The 24,724-nt window shown below is 37.4% G+C and overlaps 1 protein-coding gene across 2 annotated transcripts; it reads left to right on the top strand.

Annotated features, from left to right (window-relative positions):
- Window positions 1-337: 337 nt before the first annotated feature.
- Window positions 338-17,409, top strand: LOC127431944 (somatomedin-B and thrombospondin type-1 domain-containing protein-like). 2 transcript variants are annotated; one of them, XM_051682607.1, is made up of 6 exons: window positions 338-954; window positions 2,008-2,202; window positions 3,319-3,394; window positions 3,741-3,917; window positions 15,431-15,559; window positions 15,694-17,409. In XM_051682607.1, exons 1-5 carry the CDS (start codon window positions 729-731, stop codon window positions 15,546-15,548), a joined length of 792 nt encoding a protein of 263 aa, XP_051538567.1. In that variant the 5' UTR covers window positions 338-728; the 3' UTR covers window positions 15,549-15,559; window positions 15,694-17,409. The 2 variants fall into 2 exon arrangements, with proteins under 2 accessions (XP_051538567.1, XP_051538565.1); XM_051682605.1 differs by having other exon boundaries at window positions 15,431-17,409.
- Window positions 17,410-24,724: the final 7,315 nt, after the last annotated feature.

The following is a 24,724-nucleotide window of genomic DNA, read 5'->3' as shown; positions in this document are numbered from 1 at the left end:
ATGGATGTATTATATATTTTCTGCTTGTAGGCTCGGTTAGGAGCATGGTGACAGCTAACAGGGCCGTGCACGGCCCCAGGCACTGGAGCAAGGCCAAATGTTCACATTCCTCCCACTGTTTCCCTGCTGTACATGCTTCTGCTGTCCAGTGGCAACAGCCTGGCACTGATCCGAGATCAGTTTGTTGTGGCACAGCAGGGCCGAGTGGCCAAAAGAGCAATAGAGAGAGAGAGAGAGAGGAGAGAGAGAGAGAGAGAGAGAGAGAGAGAGAGAGAGAGAGAGAGAGAGAGAAAGCTCACACAAACACCCTCACTCAAACAGCATTCCCCACCTCTCTTTCTCTCTCCTTTGCTTACTTTGTGCCTTGTGTACTGGTAGACACTCTAGGTGAGTTTTACAGACAGAGCCGGGTAGGACATTAAATTCCACTGCTTTGATTGCCACAGAATAGCTCTTTTATTCTGCCCGAGCGCTCTGTAGACGTGTCTGTGCAAAGAGTGGAGTTGTGTGGCTGCAGGAATTCCAGGACACAAGGATTCCACCAGCAGAAATCACCTCGCTTGTGAACTACCTGTGACTCTCAGACTCTTTCATTTCCTATAGGAATGAAACCCATGGCACTGGGTGTAAGAGGAACCAAACATGGCAATGAGGTCTTTTTCATTTTAGATTAGTGGGAGAACACAGTTTGAGGTCACTGCTTCTCCCCTGCTGAATTTTGGGGCATCATGGGGTTGTTGTCAGTGGAGCAGAATGTCTTGCTGTTTGTGACTGCTCTTTTTGGGATATATCGCTATTCTGAAGGGGGATGTTCAGGAAGATGCTGTCAAGGGACAGATCTCACCTGTTTTACCACAGACTGGAGGATGGACAGAGTCTATGGGACGTGTTATTGTGATGAGAGGTGTGTCAAGACTAAAGACTGTTGCTTTGACTACCCAACAGAGTGCCCAGGTAAGTGGTGATATTTGCGACATCATATTACTGAAGGGATAAGCGACTGCACTGTCACAGCACACCGCAAAAAATTGCTTTTAGAAAATAAAGAATACATTTAGTGAGGTTTTTACCTAAAAATCTGACAGTGGAACAAAACCAAATTCACTTCTATTTTTAAGATGCATTCTCTGAAATCTCAGAAAATTATCTGAAAGTCTTTTATGGTTTCTCAGATAGCATGATTTTTAAGATGATAATGTTGAGATGTGTTAAAGATGTATAAGTTATTATTTATAGTGACCATTTTGTTATTTTTTACGTATTTGTTCTTTGTTCTCTAAACTTTTGTAAATGTTATCAAAAATAAACTTAAAAAAAGATTAGATATTTTACTGGAAAACAAAACCAAGTTACTACTTAAGAGGACTTTAAAAAAAAAAAAAAATATTTACTATAATTTGTGGCTATGGAGTATAAAAATATATGTTATGTCATTTTAGTATATATTGTAATGTCTTGTATATTAAGTGAGAAATTTAATGTGTATATTTTGATAGTTGAATTACACAGAAAGAGTATACAATGCATGTCATAATGTTGTAATACATTACATACTGTACATAAAACTTTCAGAATGGATTTTCCAGGACTTGTGGAGTGATTAATATTTTAAGACAGAGTAACACCTTTGGAAACTTAAGTCACACCTAAATATGTCTGATCTAATACGTATCTCGTTTCATCAGATACAAAATAGATAAAAAGAAGTAACTTTTCTAGCCATTTATTGCAATTATATTTAATTTGTCCAGAAAGTGTCCAAATACTTTTTCCATATCTATTGTTTTATCATTTGAAACATAACAAATGATTATTGTGAAATACTTTGTGGTATATTTCTTTAAAATAATTGTCACTTGGTTTGATATTGTTATTCATCACAAAAACATTCATCATTTATTAATTTTTTGTATGGCTTAAGTGTACAAATACTTTGGGAACACTGTAAATACTATGGAATTGTCTCAAGCATGATTATCTTCCCACCCGTGTGTTGTGTGTTTTTAGCCCAGCCATGTGTAGTAAGTGAGTGGAGTGGCTGGAGCGGGTGTGCCCAGCCCTGCCAGCCCTCATTCCTTGTCCGGAGACGGAGCATTAAAAGAGAGCCCAGAAACAGCGGCCAGGCCTGTCCAAAGCTGGAGGAACAGGCAGGCTGTATGGAGTATCAGAACCACCACGGGCAGTTTTGTGCTCAAACGCAAGGTATGCATGGAATACAACTCTCATCTGAACTGACATAGTCTTGGCCTCTAGTTGTGGGTCTACACAGAAATTAGAGCTTTAGTGCAAATGATTAGTTTTTAAATAATACCTTTTTAATAAAAGTAGACACTCTTAAATAGGAACACTATGGTCCTAATAAAGTGCCCGACATGGTCTTCTGCTGTTGTAGCCCATCCACCTCAAGGTTTGACGTGTTGTGCATTCTCAGCTGCTATTCTGCTCACTACAATTGTACAGAGTGGTTATCTGAGTTACCATAGCCTTTCTGTCAGCTTGAACCATTCTGGCCATTCTCTGTTGACCGCTCTCATCAACAAGGTATTTCTGTCCGCAAAACTGCCGCTACCTGGATGTTTTTTGTTTTTGGCCCATTCTGAGTAAATTCTAGAGACTGTTGTGCATGAAAATCCCAGGAGATCAGCTGTTACAGAAATACTCAAACCAGTCCGTCTGGCACCAACAATCATGCCACGGTCAAAATTTTCCACATTCTGATGGTTGATGTGAACATTTACTGAAGCTCCTGATCAGTATCTGTAGGATTTTATGCATTGCACTGCTGCCACATGATAGGCTGATTAGATATTCACATGAATAAGTAGGTGTACAGGTGTTCCTAATAAAGTGCTGAGTGAGTGTATATGACATGGCATTGAAAGAGATAATGAAAACACTCATGTTGTTGCAGACCCATATTACTTACTTTCCTCTGTGGATATGCAATGTTAAGAGAATGTTAGGGACTGACAGTATTTAAAAAAAAAAAAAAGACAGTTATAAGGGATTGGAACAGCATGAGGGCATGTAATTGATAACAGAATTTTTAGTGAAAGAACACTTAAACTTCACTGTTTTGGATGTCAATGGATTTCCATGATTTTTCTACAAGCTCGCAGAGTTCTTGGGAAACTGCCAGCATTGCTTTTCAAATTTTCTGCCATTTTGCTCACATTTGGCAGGGCTTTGTAACATTCCTGGTTGAAGAAGCCAGTATTTCAATTAGAAATCCATTGACTGTTCAACCTAGGTCTAAAGTTGACAATTTAGCTGTTTACAGGTGGAGACTAAATAGGGAATGTGTTGGATTACTTCCAGGAGCAGCATTTATAACCACAATGGAGTACAGCAAAGGCAGAGTACATGATTTGTATGGGGCCCCGTTGGATGCTGGGTATGTACCACCGTAGATTAAACAAACACAAAGACACTTACCATGATGAGAATTTGTGATGAGAAGCCTGTTTATTCAATTCAACAAACAGTTCTACACTCAACATTCTGTGACCACATTCTTAGTTTTTTTTAATTAAATATAATGTTTCTGGATAAACTTTTTCATGGCCAACTGTGTTATTTGGACAACCCTGTTAAACAATGTTTATACATCCCTAAACAATTTTCTATAAAGGCACCTGAACACGGTATACACATTAAACATAAAAACAGCTGTACTTAATTTAATACAACATGCTGATTAAGCAAACAAAATGCAACAATCCATATTTCTTTCTGCACAGATTCTGTATGGAGTTCAAGATGGAGTCTCTGACACCACAGTGCATGGTGGAGAATCAACCCTATACTCGCTGGATGCAGTACTTGAGGGAAGGCTATAATGTCTGTGTGGCCTGTCAACCTCCTGCCATGAGCAATCACAGCCGGAGTTGCCAAGGAGACGGTAACCTATCTGAGAGGTAGTGTATCCATAGGGCCACAGTGTTGTTTATTTCTAAAATACAGTAAAAAGCACATTATGCTATGAGGTCATAGTTAGGTCAGGGTTTGTTTCCAGGCCGACACAACAACAAAAATTTGTTGTTTGAAACATTACAGATTCTGCGCCATAGTGTAGGAATGAACTTTGACCTTTAGGCTTTCTGTAAGTGCTTTAGTTATTAAACAGTGTACTAGCTTAGGTACAGGGAGAGCAGGTAAGATGTGTCGTCACTTTAGTCTAGTAATCTGTGCATAATTAGGGGCCAAGCAACGAAGGTGCAAAGGCACCTATCGTATCATTAGTGTTCTTCTTCTTCTGCTGTGCAGACTATGGTAGCCCATAGAACCATACAAATGACAGTTATGACACCCTCAGATGTAACTGACCCAAATTTGGGGTCTCTAACTCAAACCCTCTAGCGCCACCAGGGCTGGAAATGGGGGGAACATGGGGAAATGGAGTGTCCGGAGTGAATTTTGTGGGGGAACGGCATTCCCGCTTGAACTGGATACATTTGTTAGGGGAATTAAAAGTTTCAATCTTTTATCAATAGCCTATGAAAGCTATGCGGGTTCCAAAAAATAAATGCGTTGGATCTTCTGCGTCTGTGGTTGCACAATGTTGACTATCGTGAGTGACCAGGGGTCGGTTGCACCAGCTATATGTACGTTACAACTTAGCCTAGTTGTGGCATAAATGGGCACTAAGTCACAATTTACGCACTACTAAGTATTTGAGTGTTGCCCCATTAAACTTAGGTAAAACATAACACTATGTATAAACTAAATATTTACAGAAGACTCCCACCAGGAATAATGGATGGAATAAAAAAGCAGACTGATATTTTATAACATCAATGAGCTCATGTTTTGCATGAGAGGCTCCAGTCCTTTTGACATGTATATGATGAGGTTGGCAGTTACACTCGTTTACATTTATGGGAGAATACATTTTGTAAAAAACGTACTTCTTAAGCATGAAACCAATCTAACGGTGCACTTTCCAGTGTACGGTGTCAAGTTTCAACATATACGATATATATAAGATATTAAAATGAATAAATGTCTGTTTTTCCAGCCTATTGTATAAGCAATTATTTATTTATTGTTCCTTATTTGTTTTATATATAATTATTGAATATTGTTATTTACATAGGCTAAATATGTCATTAATGAAATCTTGTTTTATTACATATCATATTTTAATGGGGGTATAATTTATTACAGCTGACAGTTACGTGAACAAACAAGGTTTGAACATCGACCGTAACAAGATCAAACTGAAACTGACAGCATTTTAACACTTCTGTGTGTAAATATGAAGGCTGCTTATTGGATCAATACAGGTAAATGTCATAATATGCGACTACGCATTACTTTACGGAGAGCTTACGACATACTAGTTAAGTCTTGCCTTAAAGGTGCTATATTTAAGACTGACAACAAGCGTTTGAAATGGGTACTGCAGTCCAAATTCAAAATATTGGAGAGTTGTCTGCCCCGCCCCTGAATTGAAGCTCATGCGGGTTGCAAGAATTAGCCAACTCAGCATCCATTTTAAAGGATTTCTGGACTTTAAGCTGTCTCCATCTTCCAAAGGCATCTCCAATATTTATCCCTGTTTTACTACACCTCTGATCATGGTGGTTTTTAGATGGAAGGCGAGGCTTTTTAGGTCGGGTGGAATCTGTAATCTCTGATTTAGTTTGTTTGCTGGCTTCCATGGCTGCAGCACGCAGTGTTGTTTGCCTGCAAACTTGTTCAAATCTGGCAACCCGGCAGTGTCGAAATACTATTGGTGAGTGGGCAGTGGGCGGGATCACACAGGCCAAAACATAAACAGAAAATCCGCCTGGAATGGAAATTTCAAAGTAGAATATACTGTCTGTAACATTGTTATCGGAGAAGCCAGTGTTTCAACTTGCATGTTTCCTAATTCTCTAATGACATATTATGGTCATTTTATGATTTAGTACACTAAAAATATTACATATAGCACCTTTAAGAACAGGTGGTGCAACCAAATTAAGCACTCACTTAGTTACAAACTAACTAATAGTTACTAAGCCCTTAGTACCAACTTAAGTGAGACCTTACGCACAGCTGATGCAACCCTACCCAGAAGACTGCACAAATATACGGTTTTCTTTGCTCACAATACCATCCACAAGTACATAAGTCATGTAGTATGTGTAATTTAATGCACAAATAAATACTGAGCCGTTTGTATTGGTATTCTTCATCGAGAATGTCTGTTCTGCAGTCTTGACACACACACGCGCGCAATAATGGGGGCGTGGTTTAGCTTGGCTGACAGCAAATGCCCATTCATTAAAATGAAGGGAAATATCCAGTAGATTTCGTGTAGGTATAGCTGCAGGCCGGAGACCTCCAAATGGGTTCGGAATATCCAAAAGAGGGCGGTGTAACTCAAAAATGGGGCGTGGTTACTCCAAAAGGGGGCGTAACTTCCCCGACGGTTAAGGTTATGGAAAAGGTTAGGTTAGGGACTCACTATATCTTCAATGGCGATTTGGAACTCACGCCCCGTTTTGGAGCAATGCCTGCTGCAATTACACCCTTCTCTTAGATTTGGCTATTTTTAAAAAAAGATGTGTTCTTCAGTTTCGACCAAGAATACAGAGATATAATCTATATTATACCTCTATACTACACACCATCATTCAAAGGTTTTAGAACACTAAAGGCGGTTGGACATGCGGTAGGCGGCAGTTTGCTTGTTGCGATCTGCCTTTCATGTGTACAGGCGTTTTCCATTTACACGAGAGGTGATGCGAAGCGCGCCAACGCTCTGATGCCCCCTACTGTTTCAGTTCAAACAATGCTAGCTTAAAAAAACAAACAAACAAAAAAACTGATGTTTCTCTTCACCTGGGATGCATTAAATTGATCAAAAATAGTAGCAAAAACATTAGAAATGTTGCAATTTATTATTACTGTTTGAAATGAGTGTTTTATGTTTTTATTTATAATAAAATTCAACTTTTACTCATGATGGCAAAGCCCCATTTTCATCTGTCATTACTCAAGTCTACTAAGAAAATGTGTCACATAATCCTTAAGAAATAATTGAATGTGTTAACTTAGTACTAAAGTAACATTATTTTTGTTAGAACAGTTAAAATAGTTGTAATACTTAATGAATTGTGTAAATCGCAATATAGTGTATTTTTCCTGCTGAGGTGTTGAGTACACTTGCAATGTTTTAATGTTACTTTACACTTGTGAAGTTTTGTTTTTAAAAATAACCAAAAAAAAAAAATAAAAAAAAAAATAAAAAAAAAATTAAATTCCTCCTCAAATTAAATCTATTGTTCTTTTTTTAGAGATATTCTAAAAAAAAAAAAAAAAAAAAAAAAAATTATTAGGAAAGATAACAAACAATGTGACAAGGGAAGGTATATTATCAAAATTACACCATGAGCAGGTTTAGTTTCCATTAGTAGGGTATACATTTTGAAGAGAAAATAAGAAATATATGTATACACATAAAATAAATAAATAAATAAATAAAATACACTTAACTTGTACCTTGTTTTTTTTTTTTTTTCTAATTTAAATACCTACTTGAATTACATGATTTTTCCTGATTATTTTAATGCCACACTAGACTTTTATTTTGACCTTTTTTCCATCACAGTGGCTCTTTTTTAAGATCCCTGGATGTCTGCCTCTTTCTCCCAGTCACCCTATTCTATTACACCTCATATGTCATTTAGACCCCCCTCACCCCTTCTGTTGGGTTACATTTTACACCAAGTCCGCTCTAGATGGAGTAATATACTCTATCCATTTTGATCACTGTTGAGAAAATGTGTCTTTTTGTAATTTGAGGGCCATGTATGACTTTGAACCAGTCTTCTAGTATAGGTGGTTCTGGCTGGAGCCACTTTCTGATCACTGTTTTTCTCCCCTGCAATCAATAATATTTATCAGTAATATTTATATCTTTGCAGATTAGGAACAGTGATGCCAAAGTATAATGTTAATATATTAAAGGGTATAGAAACTTTGAATATGGTCTCCAAACGTTTATGGATTTCTTGTCAGTACAATGAGATCTTAGGGCATCCCCAAAATATATGATAATGGTTAGCTTCTTGCGCTTCACATAATCTCCAGTAACTAGGACTATTACTTTTGTATCTTTTCTGTATAGGTGTGATGAAAAACCTAACAATGTTTTTCCAACCAAATTCCCATCATGATGAGGAAAATGTTGTTTTCCACTGCAATTTTTAAATATTCTCCCAGTCTTCATCTGAAATCACCAGATGTCCCTCCCTTTCCTATTTTGTTTTAATGTACTGAGTGTTTCCTGATTTAGAATCCTGAAAGCCTCTATATAATCTAGCAATTACACTATACTTATTTTCCATTTTATATGCAGAGATGAAGACCTAAAGTATTTCATCATCCGTCCACCTAGAACTGTCCTTCATAATAGTATTAATCCTGTGCCTCATTTGTAAGTACTGTATCTATAAAAGTCTTGATTCTCCCATTTGTACTCTAACTTTAGTGTTTCAAAATCTTTCAACACCCTTGGTGCATAATAGTGCAATAAGCAGTGAGACCTTGAGTAGTTCATTGTTTAAATCTGTTGTCTATACTATTTGGAATAAAGTTAGTATCGTATGCACACCATATTAATATTGTCTCAGCTTCTTGTAGATTATAGATTTTTAACCACTTCCTGCCAAATCCTTAAAGACAATGTATCAATGGATTTTATTTTCAATAAGGTCCTTAGTCAATTTATTATAAGCCATCATAGCCTGGATTGGTGGTCCCCTTGAATTTTCCATCTCCGTTTCTTTCTATGGTCTCAACTGAGCTGCAAATAAGTAATCCCTCAGACATGGTAAAGCCATGCCCCCCTTCTCCTTTGGCAGTTCTAATGTCTTATATTTAATTCTTGGCCTTTTCCCCTTGCCATATATATCAAGAGATCACTTTATCCCATTCAATGAATTGTTTGCTACATACATCTATAGGGAGGGGTTGGAAAAGTTACAGCAGACGTGGTAAAATCTTAAACTTAATGGATTCAATCCTGGGTGATAGGCTTAAGAAAGGTAGTAGATTCCATCTTGATATATCAGTCTTGATTTTAGAGCATAGTAGTATATAGTTAATGTCGTGTAGTTGTGTAATATCTTTGGATAGATAGATTCCCAGGTATTTAATTGTTTCATTTCCCCATTTCAGATTATATTTATCCTTAAAATGTTTAGTTGGAACATAATTAAAAGCTAAGATCTGAGTGTTTTTTTTTTTGTTTTTGTTTTTTTGGATATTTAGTTTTTTAACCCGATAACTGGCTGTACTTATTCAAAAAATCCATCAATACATGTACTGATTTAGATGGTTGGCTCAAAAAGAGTAAAATGTTATCTGCAAATAGAGGCAATTTTTGTAATTCTGCTGTAAATTTGCAGCTAGTTTAGATTTTTTGTAAGGGTTGTGCCTGCAGTCTTTGATTGATCAATTCTCGAAATGTTTAATACCATTCAGAAGTAAATCCATCAGTTCCTGTGCTTTTATGAGCTTTTAATCTAGTAATTGCTGAATTTATCTCCTCTTCAGTGATATACGCTATTAGACTATCATTCTTTTCTTTAGTAACTGCTGGTAAATTCAGCGAGTGAAGGACATTTCCTATATGTTGCTCATTGTGTATTACAGGTTGGAAGTAAAGTTTTCTATAGTATGATTCAAAGCTCTGCTGTATGTCTTCCAAATTATGGTGTAGTACATTAGTTTGGGGATCTCTTATTTTTGTAAATTGTAGTGTCTGCCTGCTTTTTCCTTAATTTATATGCTAATAATTTCATTGATTTACCTCCTGTCTAGTAAAAATTCAGTTAGAGAAATAATAGATTTTTCTGTATTTTATCTGAAAGCAATGAATCTATTTCCTGTTGTAATTTTTGAATCTCCAGTTCCTTACTAGGATCTGCTGTGTTCTTGTGGGTCCTTTGTAATTCTCTCAATTGTAATAGCAAGTTATTAAGTTTCTCTTGTTTAATTTTCTTTAATACTGATGTGTAGGCAATGATTTCCCCCCTCAGTACCACTTTAGTAGCATCCCATAATATTGATGGTGACACCTCCCCATTGTCGTTCTCTTTATAATAGGTCTCAATTTCAGTTTAAAATTGTTTTATTCAGTATACATGTTTAACATCCAAAGGGTTGATCTTGGGTTGCTTTTAATCATTATATCCTATATTATAGGTGAGTGATCTGATATATTAATTGTACCAATTTCATATGATTGGACTCGATGTCTGTCTCTCAAAAATATAAAGAAATAATTGATTCTTGCATATGTTGAGTGAGGAGCAGAAAATAGGTGTAGTCTATTCCAGATGGAAAGAAATCCCTCCAACATCAATGATACCAATTTCTTTTATAGTGGCATTAATTTTCCTACTTATATGATTCTGGTAAAAACAGATTTTTCCCTGATGAATCCATTTTTATATAAACAAATATTCATGTCTCCTCCACATATAAGAATCCCTTCAGACTCATGAAATCATGTCAAAAACGTGTTTATAGAATGACCATTCACTTCCTGGGGGTGCGTAAATATTAAATATTGTTACCACTGTTCCATTTATCCTTCCTTTAATCAAAACAAATCTACCTTTATCTTTCTTTTCAATTAAATGTTCATAATTAATATGCCTCGAAAGAAGAATAGCAACCCCTCTTCTATGGCCAGATTTGAGGAAAAAAATAAGTATTTATATCCCCTTTGTTGGAGTTTTAAATGTTCTGTTTCATTAAGATGTATCTCCTGAAGGAGGGCTATGTGTGCCTTTTCTTTCTTTGTTTTGTGATTATTTTAGATCTTATTTATTTAGATCTTTTGGGGATTAAGTAAAAAAAAAACTCGGAGTTTGTCTGGAAAGGGCATCTGAAAACGTATCCCCTTTTCTTTTAGGACTTTCTTTGCCTAAAGATTTTTTTTTTAAACACTTGGAGCATAGTCGTGGTCAAAGTTTATTTGTTTGCCCTTCCAAATAAATCCCCTCTTTTGCCATGCTGTTCTGAAGATCTGCTCTTTTGTTCTGTAATTCAAGAACCACACGATGATGGATCACGAAGAGGCTCCCACAGGTGGGAGTGGGGCGAGGGCCCTATGGGCTCTTTCGATCCGTAGGTTCATGCCAGCGGGAAGTTCGACAAAAGCTATCATGGACGGAAAGTAATTTTCCGACCCCTCCATTACCAAGTATATCCTGACGTTCTTTCGCATGTCACGTCCTTCGTGATCTATTTTTTTGGCCTCAAATTGGCTCTGGAGTTTTGTTAACTCCTTCACCACATCTTCCATTGACTGTCGAAACATACTTCACGCAAGTACGCAAACACGAGCGCTTGGCTAACGCATGGCCAACGCGTGGTCCCATTGCACATACATTACGTGCGCTCTTGCATTGCTCTGGTGGTTACAAACCTCACAAGAGGGCAATAGATTTTTTAGGCATGACCACGAAACTGTTGCTGTGTACGAAACCAGGGGCGAATTCCAAACGGTGTTTTTGCACCCTTGAAGGGCACTGCTGGAAGGGGACACCACACGAATGGGTGTTCCAAACCAAAGTGGGCAACTCAAGCCCTCCACGAGGGGCCCTTCCACAAGGTCTTTAGCGAAGGGTACATGCGATGGTCACTTCAAGGAAGTAATTTTACCGTTTATGATCATGTGACCCTGGGTGGCATGTCCTCGGGATATATTTTAAAGCAAGGTAGTCGATCAGAACATATTACATGATCAAATGCTCAGGCAAGCGCTATAGTCCTTTTATTAATAAGACACAAAAGGCAGTGTTTGAAAAACAAACTATTACAAAAAGTATATTTATTTGAAACAACAAATTAACAGCAATAAATAAGAGATTCCTGTTGTTAGAACAGCTGTGCTGCATCATCATGATAATGTTTTAGGTGAAGATAAAGTGGGAGTGACGTATGTCTTTCATTACTCCCTTAATCAAGAGTGTTCCAAACAGCCACACGTGAGACGTGAGTGCCCCGCTCCCTTCAGAGTTCCCACTTCAAGGGCTCAGCCCTTCGGAGGGAGTAGGGCATAGGGATGATCACTTCTGTTTGGAATTTGACCCAAGAAAATGCTGCCTTCGGAGGCTGTATCCACCTTATTTTGCAACGCGGAAGTAAGCAGCGGCTGCATTTCCGGCGAATGTGAGAAAGTTCCACTGGCATTGATGGCAGTGTAAATAACTAGAAGGTTATAAGATTAGTGATCTGGGCTTGTAAACTGTCACACAACCACAGAATGTACAGCAGAATTATGTGCCAATGTCAGATAATTTTCTAACATTAGCAATTATATTAAAAGAGTTAGTAAATCATTCACTTGTTGTTGTGTGTTGTTGTATTGAAGAGACGGTAATAAACTCTGCTTCTTTCTTTACCGAGATCATGATAATGCAGTCTTTCTTGTCTCCATGTAAACCTCCATTCATATGTACCTGCATAACCTCCAGTGATGCCTTTATTTATTTATTTTCAAAGGTGATGTTTCATAAGCCATGCTGAATGTGTGATCTGCGTGTCTGTTTACTATGCACTGCTAAGAAAGAAAGAATGCTCTCTGACAAGAATGGAGAGTAAAATGCATTTATTATTTTGCCAAGATGAAACAAGATGCAGATTTCGTGCAAAGAAAGTTGAAGCAGCATTTTTCCAGTGTTGTGTCTGTTCCCCCAATGCTTTTGGTTAGTTTTCCCCTTTGTGCCATTAAACATTAAACAGAGGGGGAACAGTCTGTTCCCCCTATGTTTAATTTTTAACGTCGCTGTCAAAGTCTGTTACCCCTATGTTTCCCCTTAGGATAGTGTTGAAGTCTGTTACCCCCTATGTTTAATGTTTAGCGGCAATACGGGGAACACTATCTGGGGAAACATAGGGGGTTGTGTCGAAGTCTGTTTCCTCTTTGTCGAAGTCTGTTCCCCCTATGTTTAATGTTTAACGGCACTACGGGGAACACTAACTGGTGAAAAACATAGGGAGAACAGACTTCGACACAACACCGGCATCTTTCTTCTCTCTGCTGGTTGTGTAAAGTTTGTAGAGGCGTGTCAAGACAGCTGTTCGGAGACTAGTTTCCGAGTTCCATTCATTCAACAGCTGTCAGTTAAGCCATTAACTGATTAGGCAGCAAACCATCTGCCTACATTTTCGGATGCAGCCCAGATGTGGTAGATGAGTCGATAGTTGAGGAGTAGGGAGAGACACGGAAAAAAAACAAGTTTGTTTGAATGGACTGGGGACAAATAGTCATATATATTTTTCGAAAAGATTCAGCTCAAATTGTTGCCCGAGTCCGCCATGACAGTTGTTGAATGAAAGAAGAAAATCCACTCTAGCGCCCCTTGTGGCAAGAATGCAGCGTGTACTTGTGTTGTGTTATGAATTTAGCGCTGACACATTTCACAACGCAACGATGTGTGAAATTGAGTTTGCGTAGCAAGGTGTGTCTGCATTCACGTACTTGCATAGAGTATGTTTGGGCCTTAACTGTTCCTCAGTGGCCATTATGCGTTCTTCGGCTTCGTCAAGTCTCTGTTTCGCCGTATTTATATCATCTTTGATATCTTGCAGTTGTTTCTTGTTGTCTTGGCGGAACTCTTTTATCTCTCTGAATATAGTCATCAAATTAACCATCATCTCTTCCTCCTCGCAGTGGCTTGTTGTGTGTTGTTGAAAATTAGCTGGAGAGGCGTCGGAGTTGATAGTGTCGGCAACATTTTCCATGTTAAGCATGCTTTTCTTGATTTTAGATTAGATTTTTTTAGTCATAGCCCAACTCTTATAATTATCATTAAAGAAAAAATATCTCAAATTTTAGTAGTTTTATGGGCCTTTCAAGTATGTGATCTGGAGCAGAGTGTTTTTAAGCTGCCATCTTGTCCGTGCCTCAACCGGAAGTACACTTCTGTTTTGAAAGAATAAAACAAACTTGATCTAACCGGGACAGAGAGAGAAGTGGACAACCTAGATGCACAACAACAAGAAGATATGTACATCAGAGTCTCTAATTTGAGAAACAGACTCCTCACAGGTCCTAAACTAGCAGCTTTAATGAACAGTATATGCAGAACGTTTGCATTGCTGCAAGTAGAGGATTGGATGAACAGAAAGTTCAATGAGAACTTTTTAAAAGAAATAGTCAATTGTAAACATTATAAATGCCTTAACTGTAATTTTACAATTATTTTTAATCAATTTAATGCATCCTCGGCTAACAAAATCCCCCCACCCATTTCCACCACTGAGTGCCACTAAATGTTCAAAGTTGACCTTATGTTTATGCTTATAACTTTTGAACCGCAAGGCCTAGATTAAATGTTTCCCTCTGATTCCTTGGCTCATGTCATGTCAAATGCACACCATGGTTTCAATTTTCACAGACTAGATTTTCCGCCATTTTGAATGTTCCAAAAAAACTATTTTTTTTTTCCTCCTAGGCAGTATGTCTGATTTGCATGAAATGTGTCGTGTATCATCTAAGGACACTGGGGACAAGTTATTAAAAGCTTTTTGATAAACCAAACCCTTCTCAAATAACACTGCAAAGAATTTAACAGCGAGTATGGCAAAATGGACGTTAGGCTGTATTTCTGCAACATGTTTGATTAATATGACCTATCGTCCAGTGACTGCTCTCTTTAGATTCCTTGGGACATGCCGCTGATACCAAATACGCCATGGTCGGTTGATCCTTCCTGTCTGCCATTTTGAATTACATTGAAAACCTAACTCCTCTTCGATTGTATGTCTGATTTGCATTTTGTTAGACAAAACGGTTCTCGAAAAGAGCACCAACGAATTAGATGTCAAAACCCCAAAAGCATCTGAGGCTGTACCTTGGCAACACTTGTATTTATGTGAAACTTTGTGTGGTCACCACACCCTGACCTCACCAGATAAAGTTGGTGACAGTGCCACCTATTGGTCAAAAGTTATAATGAATTGTATTGAAATGTACACAATTTTACTTGTTTTTCATACTGCTTTTCTTAAAATCACAATCAGTGGTCCAATCATACTTCCCTTTCATGCTGTTGCCCTGCTTGGCCCCGTAATTGCTGCTTGCAGCTATATTTTTGGTATCCATATATTTGGAAAGGGAGAAATACACATAAAAAAAGGTATTTTATTTTTTTAATGCTAAAAACTGGATAATTGCCATTGTATAAAACCATGTTATTTGGCTCAAGCCTAGACATGAACTATTGAATGCAGTATTCTTCCAAAAAAAGTACTGTATCTGTGGGCTAAAGTAGATGACACAGATGCTATGCCATAAATTCTTCTATTTTCAGTTGATTTTACCTCTATTATCATCTCATAAATTGCTATAAAGTTTAACCAATTCTTATATGTAAAATGTTTTGTAGTTGTCAGCTGATGTAGACTCTTGTCTTTGCAGGGATGAGCTACTACACTGGCAAGCGGTGGGAAGCCTCCACTGCAGAGGAACATGGAGGAAAGTACAGAGATTGGAGCATTGCTCCTGCCCACAAGTGCACAGCTTCGTTTTCATTTAAACACACCCAAGGTGACTTATAGTACTGAACTTCACTTGTCCACAAAAGAACGCCATTCCCTGTTTCATGTGTGAAGAAATGTACATCACACTTTTGCATAAATATATTTAAAATACTTTTGGTTTATTTTTCTTCAAATCTCCAGGAGCTGAATTAAAGGCAAACCTGAGCTCATTTTCGCCCTCTACTGGAAAATGTTTCCCATTAAGATGCATTGTAAACCTCAATGCATACAGTTTTTAAGTTATTATGCAATACTTTTACTTAATTTTGAAAAAACAAACAAACAAACAAACACACACATACACACACACATATATATATATTTGCAACACCATCCTATAGACAAAACTTTTTTTACAATTTATTTCTAAATGACGTCACTAATATGAAGACAAATGAAAGCTGAAACAGTACCAAGTATGTGAAGTGTCTCATATTTGTGTGAAATATAAATCGCAAAGCAAAAGTAAATACATTTCGTCACTGTACATAAAACAACTGCCCTCAGAGTGAGGAATATACAATCTTCCATTTCAACAACTGCACAAGTATATGGCACCTGGCAGATTATGACAACTTCACAGCAATACATTCTACAGGTCCTTAAGTATTAAAAGTGTAGCCAACAGCATTTCAGTTGACCTTTCCCAGTTTCTTCAGGGTTCTCCACCTGTCCTTGAGCATGACAGTGGTCCGGTTCTCAAACTCAAATTCAAACTCATTCAGGATCATGGCCCACTTCCCCTCCCCGTGCTTCCTCACACCTGCTTTAAGCTCCATATCTTCCTTGTAAGTCCACATCTGAGAGGAGGAAATGATGTATGCTGTTTATAAATTCAAATGCTTCTATAATACATTATGAGCAGGATTATATGACATCTGACTTCAGAGTAACTCACCCTCTTGGTTCGGGTTGTCACACTAATATCACTTTGTGATACTGAAGGGACATTACTCCTCCTGGAAACCCCTGTGTTGCATAAAAAATAAATAAATGGTTTATATATTATTGGAATGAGAAACTTTAAGCATTCATTGAGTTGTTAACATCATCCGTAATTCCACCCATCTGAGAACTTACTGCAAATGGAGGTTCTCCTGAGCATGGGTTGCTGGTTTCTGGTTTCCATGGCTCATGAATTTATTTTGAGAGAAGTTTCTTTTTGGGTCTGTGAGGCAGTAGGCAGAGTCAATTTCAATCTTCAATTTAGTTATTTTTTTAAATTTTTTTCCAAATAAGAAATGTGCCAGGTTCAATATGTGGATGTTGAGTCTCTTGCTAACATGTAAAATGGCTATACTTTTGAAATGGATGCGTTTTTTATGTTTATTGCCTTGCTCTGTCTCCTTTCATTGTAAGAACCTTACTGTAGGCACTTACAATGCACTTGTGTCTATAACATTAGTGACATAATGGTGATTACCACAGAAAATGTGGTAATCACCATTATGCCACAAATGTTATAAACCGAGCTCAATTTGAAGTGAACCTTGAACATTCCTTTAATTTATTTTCAGTGTAAAAAGCAACTATGTCAAAGCAATATGAGAGACTTTGAGGAAATTAAAACATTTACATTGAGGTCACCTCAATTTCATAATTATCAGATTATTGATGGTCATTTTTGTGTCATTATGGTGAATATGAACCAAGGTTCACAATCACTCCAGTGAATGCTTATCTTTTAAATCCTGTAGGTAAAAATAACCTGGTAACACTTTACAATTTGGTTCCATTTGCTAACATTACTTAATGCAGGGGGCCTGGGTAGCTCAGCGAGTATTGACGCTGACTACCAACCCTGGAGTCTGGAGTTTGAATCCAGGGCGTGCTGTGCTATATCAGCCAGGTCTCCTAAGCAACCAAATTGGCCCGGTCACTAGAGTCATATGGGGTAACCTCCTCGTGGTCGCTATAATGTGTGGTTCTTGCTCTTGGTGTGGCGTGTGGCGAGTTGTGCATGGATGCTGCAGAGAATAGCGTGAAGCCTCCACATGCGCTATGTTTCCGTGGTAATGCGCTCAACAAGCCACATGATAAGATGCGTGGACTGACAGTCTCAGACGTGGAGGCAACTTAGATTCGTCCTCCGCCACCCGGAATGAGGCGAGTCACTACGCCACCATGAGGACTTAGAGCGCATTGGGAATTGGGCATTCCAAATTGGGGAGATAAGGGGAGGAAAAAAAACCATTAATGCATTAGGTAGCATGGACTTACAATAAACAATATATTTTTTACAGCATTTATTAATCTTAGTTAATGTTAGTTAATAAAAATACAATTGTCTATTGTTAGTTCATGGTCGTTCATAGTGCATTAAATAACAAATAACTTTGATTTTAAAAATGTGTTAGTATATATTGAAATTAACATGAATAAATGCTGTAAAAGTATTGTCCATTGTTAGTTCATGTTAAAAAATGGAAACTTATTGTAAAGTGTTGCTAATAACCTAAAAGACCCTCACCTGATATTTGGCACAAGTGAATCCACCTGTTCCTCATTCCTGTATGGAATCACCACCATGCCAATTTTATTTATTTTTTATAAATAAAACAATTAAGACCAAACACATGAACATTTTCAGCCCACACTTGAATCCTGCACAACAGCACTGTGGTTTTGTTTAGACAAGCAGCCAAAATGAGTTTTTCTGGCATATCCACTATGCAGCTACTCTCTTAAGTCTCTTGGCAACTTGCTGATGCTTAAATCATAACTATAGTGACCAATGTAACAAATACTGGATTTTAACAACACTGTCTGAACAAACAGATATGATTTCATCACTAGCGGAGAATCAGTGATGAAAAATAATTTGAAAAACTACAGGTTTATCTGTAGTGTGAACAAAGCATGTGCGTCAATCTTAAATCCCCAAAATGTCAGATTTTACTATAAAAAAATAACCTTTTTCTAATGACTAAAATATATATTTATTCCAAGTACAGACAACTTTGGATTAGAATATTGTGAGTGAGAGATGATTTTACTCTTTTGGGTTGTTGGAGTCTGGGCTTGATGATGCTTTTACGTCACTGTCCTGTTCAGAGGAGGTTTTCTCTGATTTCTCATGATGTGCTTAGACCACTTTTGATGCTGCCTAAAAACAAACAAAAACAAATTCCTAAAAATTATGAAAATCATGTGACACAATTAATCATATTTCAGGCATTAAGATGCAGAAGTCAAAGTCAACCATGTATTAGCAGCATCATGTTGGCATATTTATTGTTTTAGCAACAAAAAAATACCTTGCTTTGACAGTAAAAGCCCTATCAGCAGCTCTTCAGAACTCTTTTCTCTACCTTTATTAGGTGGTTATAATATCGAGTATACAGGGTGCAACTAATTGCTACATTTCCATACCCACAGTAAAACACCACAATTCTAAGAAATCATTAGGCAAATTCCCAATATGTATGGAAACCACATTTAAAACACTATAAATAAAGCCCATAAGTACTTGAAGCCTCACTCCCACAGGATGTAGCAAACAATTCAGAGTCAGAATGTGTTGTATAGTGGAGCAGTTTTCTGTTATGCATTACAAAAAGGCCACATACTTCCATTAAGAAATCAGAAGAATATACTTCAGGACCAACAGACGAGGATCTGCATTTATAGTGGAAAGAAACTGTGAAGCGGTACGAGAAACTCAGAAGCTTATCAGACCACCATCTTCACCAGCAGCCAGGTACAGCATCCCATGTTTTTTCCTTTGTTAACTTGTCCTTATACTGTAAAAAGTTGAGAGTAATAGAGCACTTCAATACAAGTGTCTTTTAATACAAGACTGAGGTAAGTTTTGAATTTACCGACTACACGTGCTGTCCTGTGCATTTGTTTACCTCAGCTGTTGCTCGGCTGTGTATGTGTGTTGCTATTAACCCTTTAGACCTGCTCTCTATTTAATCGTATATAATAGGGTAGTTTTATTTTGTTTAAGGCTACGATTTGTAGTATACTGTAGTTTTAAATGATAAAACCCTATGTCTGCTTAAGCTAAATAATTAAAATAATTAAATTTTGTCACTGAAAGAGGCGTTACAGTGGTCTCTCAAAAACTCATGTCCATATTTATTATATCCTAAACGGGGGGAAACTCATCTAGACTTATCATTTTCTAATATCTGGATTGTATCTGCAGGGTTTTATGATTATACATACAAGTGGTTCGATATACTGGCAATGAATAGTTTATAAGTGAAGATAAATATCATGATTTCACTGCAAATATCATATCAGTAACGCAGTAATTGCAGAGCTATTTTTAACCTATCAGCAAGTGGTAATGGTTCAATGCCGTTTTATATCCAACCATTTTATTTCTCTTACTTCACTGGAGTCCTGACGACGAAAATCGGGAGCCTCCATCTCGCATGTTTTCAACAAAGTGTGTGCGTGATGCAGAAGCAGCTGTGAAGTTTGCGTGAGTGTAGTTGTTCAAAGGGAAAGTTGAATGACACTTGTGTAGGTGAAAATTGCTTATCGAGAATGCACCGGACAGGACAATGTCGATAACATATGAACAACCAATTCAATATTAACACAAACCACCACCCCCCAACGTATTTATTTTTTAAACGTATTTACACAAATCACGCGGGTCACATTTTTAAGTCGGAAAAAACGGAATTCCGGATTAATCCGGAAAAATCACATCCCTGCGTTTGTGAATAAAACAAAGTATACATTTCACGTATGCCTCAAACTTGTATTCTTTGACGTAAATTTTAATTTGCAATGTAAACGATTACTTGTTTTTTGTGAGATAGAGTACTCAACATAATTATTCGAAAATGCCCATACCTAGTTCTAAAAGTATTAAATGAATACTGTCCATTCTGTCATCATTTACTCACCCTCACGTCTTTCCAAACCAATATGATTTTCATGCTAGGTTTGAATATGCACCAGGTTTAATGAAATTCTTTGAAAGGGGAGATTTTCATTGAATTACCACTTACATTTCTGCCTGTTCCTCACACAAAGCTATCGCTGACTTTAGAAGACTTGGAATATAGCGCAGAAATCGTATCTGTTCCTTTCACTGTGCTTATTTGGGGTTTTTTTTGGAGCTTGACAGCAGCGTTAATCATCAGCTTTCATTGTGTGGAAAAGAGCAGCTTGGACATTCTATTAAATGTATGATATTCTATTCTACAGAAATAAGAAGTAATGCAGGTTTTGAATGACATGAGGGTGAGTAAATGATAACATAATATTAATTTTTGGGTGAACTATTCCTAGGCTCGTATGCATCTCTGGTAATTGAGTCTCTGTCTCCAGCCATTGCAGGGTGTTCTTTGCCATCTGTGAATTCCCGTTCCTCAAGCACACAGCGACACACTGGGACACAAAACACCATGAATAGCTGTGATGACTTAAATCCATGCAAACTCTACACTGCGAAACAACTGTCGATTGCAAGCATACTCAACCTGAACAATCAGTAGAGTCCTGATCTTAACATGTAAAGCAGCATCAGACACTAGATCCTCCAATGACTCCCAAACTGATGGCGCTGACATCAATGGGATGATTTTAGCATTCTGATCATAATGGACATCTGAAAAACAAAACATAAGGATTCCCACACCTTTTCACCAATGAATTTCCATGACCTTTCCCATCATTCACGATTATCGTAAAGGGATTTTTAGGGTGCTTTTTAGGGAACAGAGGTGCTTGGTCTCATTCTTCACATCATATTATTTGTATCAGAACCGCAGTCCAATTGCATCATCAACTGGAGTACAAACGGCAGCTGTTTATCACTGTAACTAGGTGACAACTCAAGAAGACATCAGCTTCACTGTGTTGAAGTATTTACCTCTTTGGAGTTACCACAAAACTTTATATGCACAGAGCAACACTTGTGTTTGCCTGCCATGAGCCCGCAGATGCGTTGCAAAAGATGTGAAGAATGTGAACTGCTCTCTGGAGGTGATTTATTTGGAGACAAACAGGTATGAGAAATGCATTTTACCATTATAATTGTGATCGGGAGCCTGCAAAGATGTGAGTTATAAGTCATCAATAGCAATTCACTTCTGCGATTTGATACAGTTGCATTCATATAAGCAGAGAATCGTACCACAGACCACCTTTTCAAGCGGACTTGGTGCGGTTCCTGGGTGCTCACCAGCATTCAGAAAACAGTGTTCACATCATCCAAACTAACCGAACTTTGACGTAATTTGAACCCAGGTGCACACCAAAAGTGCAGTGTGAAAGCACCCTTAAAATTATTTAATAGAGACTGTGCTCACAAAAAGCTATTTTTAGGAAATATTATATAGATTTGAACATTAAAAAATAAAAAAAAAACATCCAGGCCTGGAAACCACAATTTTAAAACTCCCTGATATTTCTAGGTTTTCCATGACTGCGGAAACCCTGAACACAACACATGACTATAAGTGGTCTATGTGACGGGACTAAGGGCAGGCCAAGGTTTAAGTACTATAGGAAAGTTATTATAAACATTATTATCAACTAAACAGACATGTAGATATGCACCTTAAAAATACCCATTTTTTACCACTATTTGTTCTGCTATTATTGTATTGGTTTGCATATTGTGCTGTATTGTCACATTTGTATACTGTAATGTCTATTACATTGACCCCAATAAGTAATTTGACACTAACGCCACACTTGAGTTTGTTGTAAAAAAAAATTAAATTAAATAAAAAAAAAACATTTATATATATATATATATATATATATATATATATATATATATATATATATATATAAATATATATACACACATACATACACACACACATACACACACATATCACATATGCAATACTGGTCAAAAGTTTTGAAACACTTGACTGAAATGTTTCTTAATCTGAAGGCATATGCTTAAATGTTTGAAATTAGTTTTGTAGACAAAAATATAATTGTGCCAACATATTCATATATTTAATTACAAAACTAAAATTATATATATATTTGAAATGGATGACTTGGACCAAATAATAAAGAAAAGCAGCCAATAAGTGCCCAACATAGATGGGAACTCCTTCAATACTGTTTAAAAAGCATCCCAGGGTGATACCTCAAGAAGTTGGTTGAGAAAATGTCAAGAGTACATGTCTGCAAATTCTAGGCAAAGGGTGACTACTTTGAAGATGCTAAAATATAACACAGTTTAGATTTATTTTGGATTTTGTTTAGTCACAACATAATTCCCATAGTTCCACTTATCTTATTCCATAGTTTTGATGACTTTACCATTATTCTAAAATGTAAAAAAAAAAAAAAAAAAAAAAATGATAATAAAGAATGAGTAAGTGTTTCAAAACTTTTGACCGGTAGTATACATACAGTGCATTCAGAAAGTATTCAGACCCCTTCATTTTTTCCTCACATTTTGTTATGTTGCAACCTTATACTAAAATGCTTTTTTTCCACATCAATCTACAATCCATATACCCCATAATGACAAAGCAAAAACCAGATTTTTGACATAAGTATTCAATTAGACATAAGTATTCAGACCCTTTGCTATGACACTTGAAATTTTGCTCAGGTGCATCCCATTTCTCTGGATCATTTTTAGATGTTTTTACACTTTTATTGTCCACCTGTGGCAAATTCAGTTGACTGGACATGATTTGGAAAGGCTGTCTATATAAACCAAGCCATGTGGTCAAAGGAACTGCCTGCAGAGCTCAGAGACAGGATTGTGTCGAGGCACAGATCTGGGGAAGAGCACAGTGGCCTCCATAATTCTTAAATGGAAGAAGTTTGGAACAACCAGAACTCTTCTTAGAGCTGGCTGCCTGGCCAAACTGAGCAAATGGGGGAGAAGGGCCTTAGTAAGATAAGTGACCAAGAATCCGATGGTCACTCTGGTTGAGCTCCAGAGATCATGTGTGGAGATGGGAGAAACTTGCAGAAGGACAACTATCATTGCAACACTCCACCGATCTGGACTTTATGACAGAGTGGCCAGACGGAAGCATCTCCTCAGTGCAAGACACATAAAAAAGCACCTAAAATACTTTCAGACTGTGAGAAACAAGATTCTCTGGTCTGATGAAACAAAGATTGAACTGTTTGGCCTCAATTCCAAGCGTCATGTTTGGAGGAAACCAGGCACCTCTCATCACCTGCGCAATACCATCCCAACGGTGAAGCATGATGGTGGTAGAATCATACAGTGGGGGTGTTTTTCAGCAGCAGGGACTGGGGGACTGGTCAGGGTTGAAGGAAAGCTGAACGCAGCAAAATATAGAAATATCCTTAATGAAAACCTGGTCCAGAGCACTCAGGACCTCAGACTGGGCTGAAGGTTCACCTTCCAACAGGACAATGACCCCAAGCACACAGACAAGACAACACAAGAGTGGCTTAGGGACAACTCTGTGAATGTCCTTGAGTGGCCTGGCCAAAGACCAGACTTGAACCCAAACGAACATCTTTTGAGAGACCTGAAAATGGCTGTCCACCGACAGTCCCCACCCAATCTGACAGAGTTTGAGAGGATCTGCAGAGAAGAATGGCAGAAAATCCCCAAATCCAGGTGTGCAAAGCTTGTTGCGTCATACCCAAAAAGATTTAGACTGTAATCGCTGCCAAAGGTGCTTCAACTTAGTACTGAGTTAAGAGTCTGAATACTTATGTCAATGTGTTATTTCATTTTATTTATTTTTTTTCAGTTATCAAAAATCTGGTTTTTGCTTTGTCATTATGGGGTATAGATGCAGTCGGCAAGGAAGCCCCGCCCACTCATGGTGGAAAGCAGAGCCATTACCGTAGTTACTCATTCATTCCCGAGACAAATGGGGAGAAATATCAAAGAGATTTGGCTATTTTAACAATGTAAAACATGACGAAAAGCTGTTGTGTGGTTTTTTACACTTCAGACAAAGCCAAAAAACCTAGAACTGATTTTTTATTGCATTCCAACCAACACAAATGCATGCTTTTGAACTGCAGTCATACTGTTCAGAAGTTTACATTTACAATTTTCACATTAATATTTTATTTGATTGGATTCTAAAACATTTAACTGATTTAAAAAAATTTTTTTATCATCAACACTTTTATTTACTCTACCGGTCAAAAGTTTTGAAACACTCATTCTTTATTATAATTGTTTTCTTCATATTTTAGAATAATAGTAAGTCATCAAAACTATGGAATA

Source organism: Myxocyprinus asiaticus, chromosome 41 (assembly GCF_019703515.2).
Source record: "Myxocyprinus asiaticus isolate MX2 ecotype Aquarium Trade chromosome 41, UBuf_Myxa_2, whole genome shotgun sequence".
NCBI lineage: Eukaryota > Metazoa > Chordata > Actinopteri > Cypriniformes > Catostomidae > Myxocyprinus > Myxocyprinus asiaticus.
Note: the sequence above shows the minus strand (reverse complement) of the source record. Positions and strands in the feature narration are given on the sequence as shown.

Bases quoted from the DNA above. Each gene is read 5' to 3' on its own strand.
- LOC127431944 (XM_051682607.1), top strand. From the start codon at position 729: ATGGGGTTGTTGTCAGTGGAGCAGAATGTCTTGCTGTTTGTGACTGCT. The intron at 955-2,007 runs GTAAGTGGTGAT...GTGTGTTTTTAG, and splicing joins CTACCCAACAGAGTGCCCAG to CCCAGCCATGTGTAGTAAGT. The intron at 3,395-3,740 runs GTATGTACCACC...CTTTCTGCACAG, and splicing joins GGGGCCCCGTTGGATGCTGG to ATTCTGTATGGAGTTCAAGA.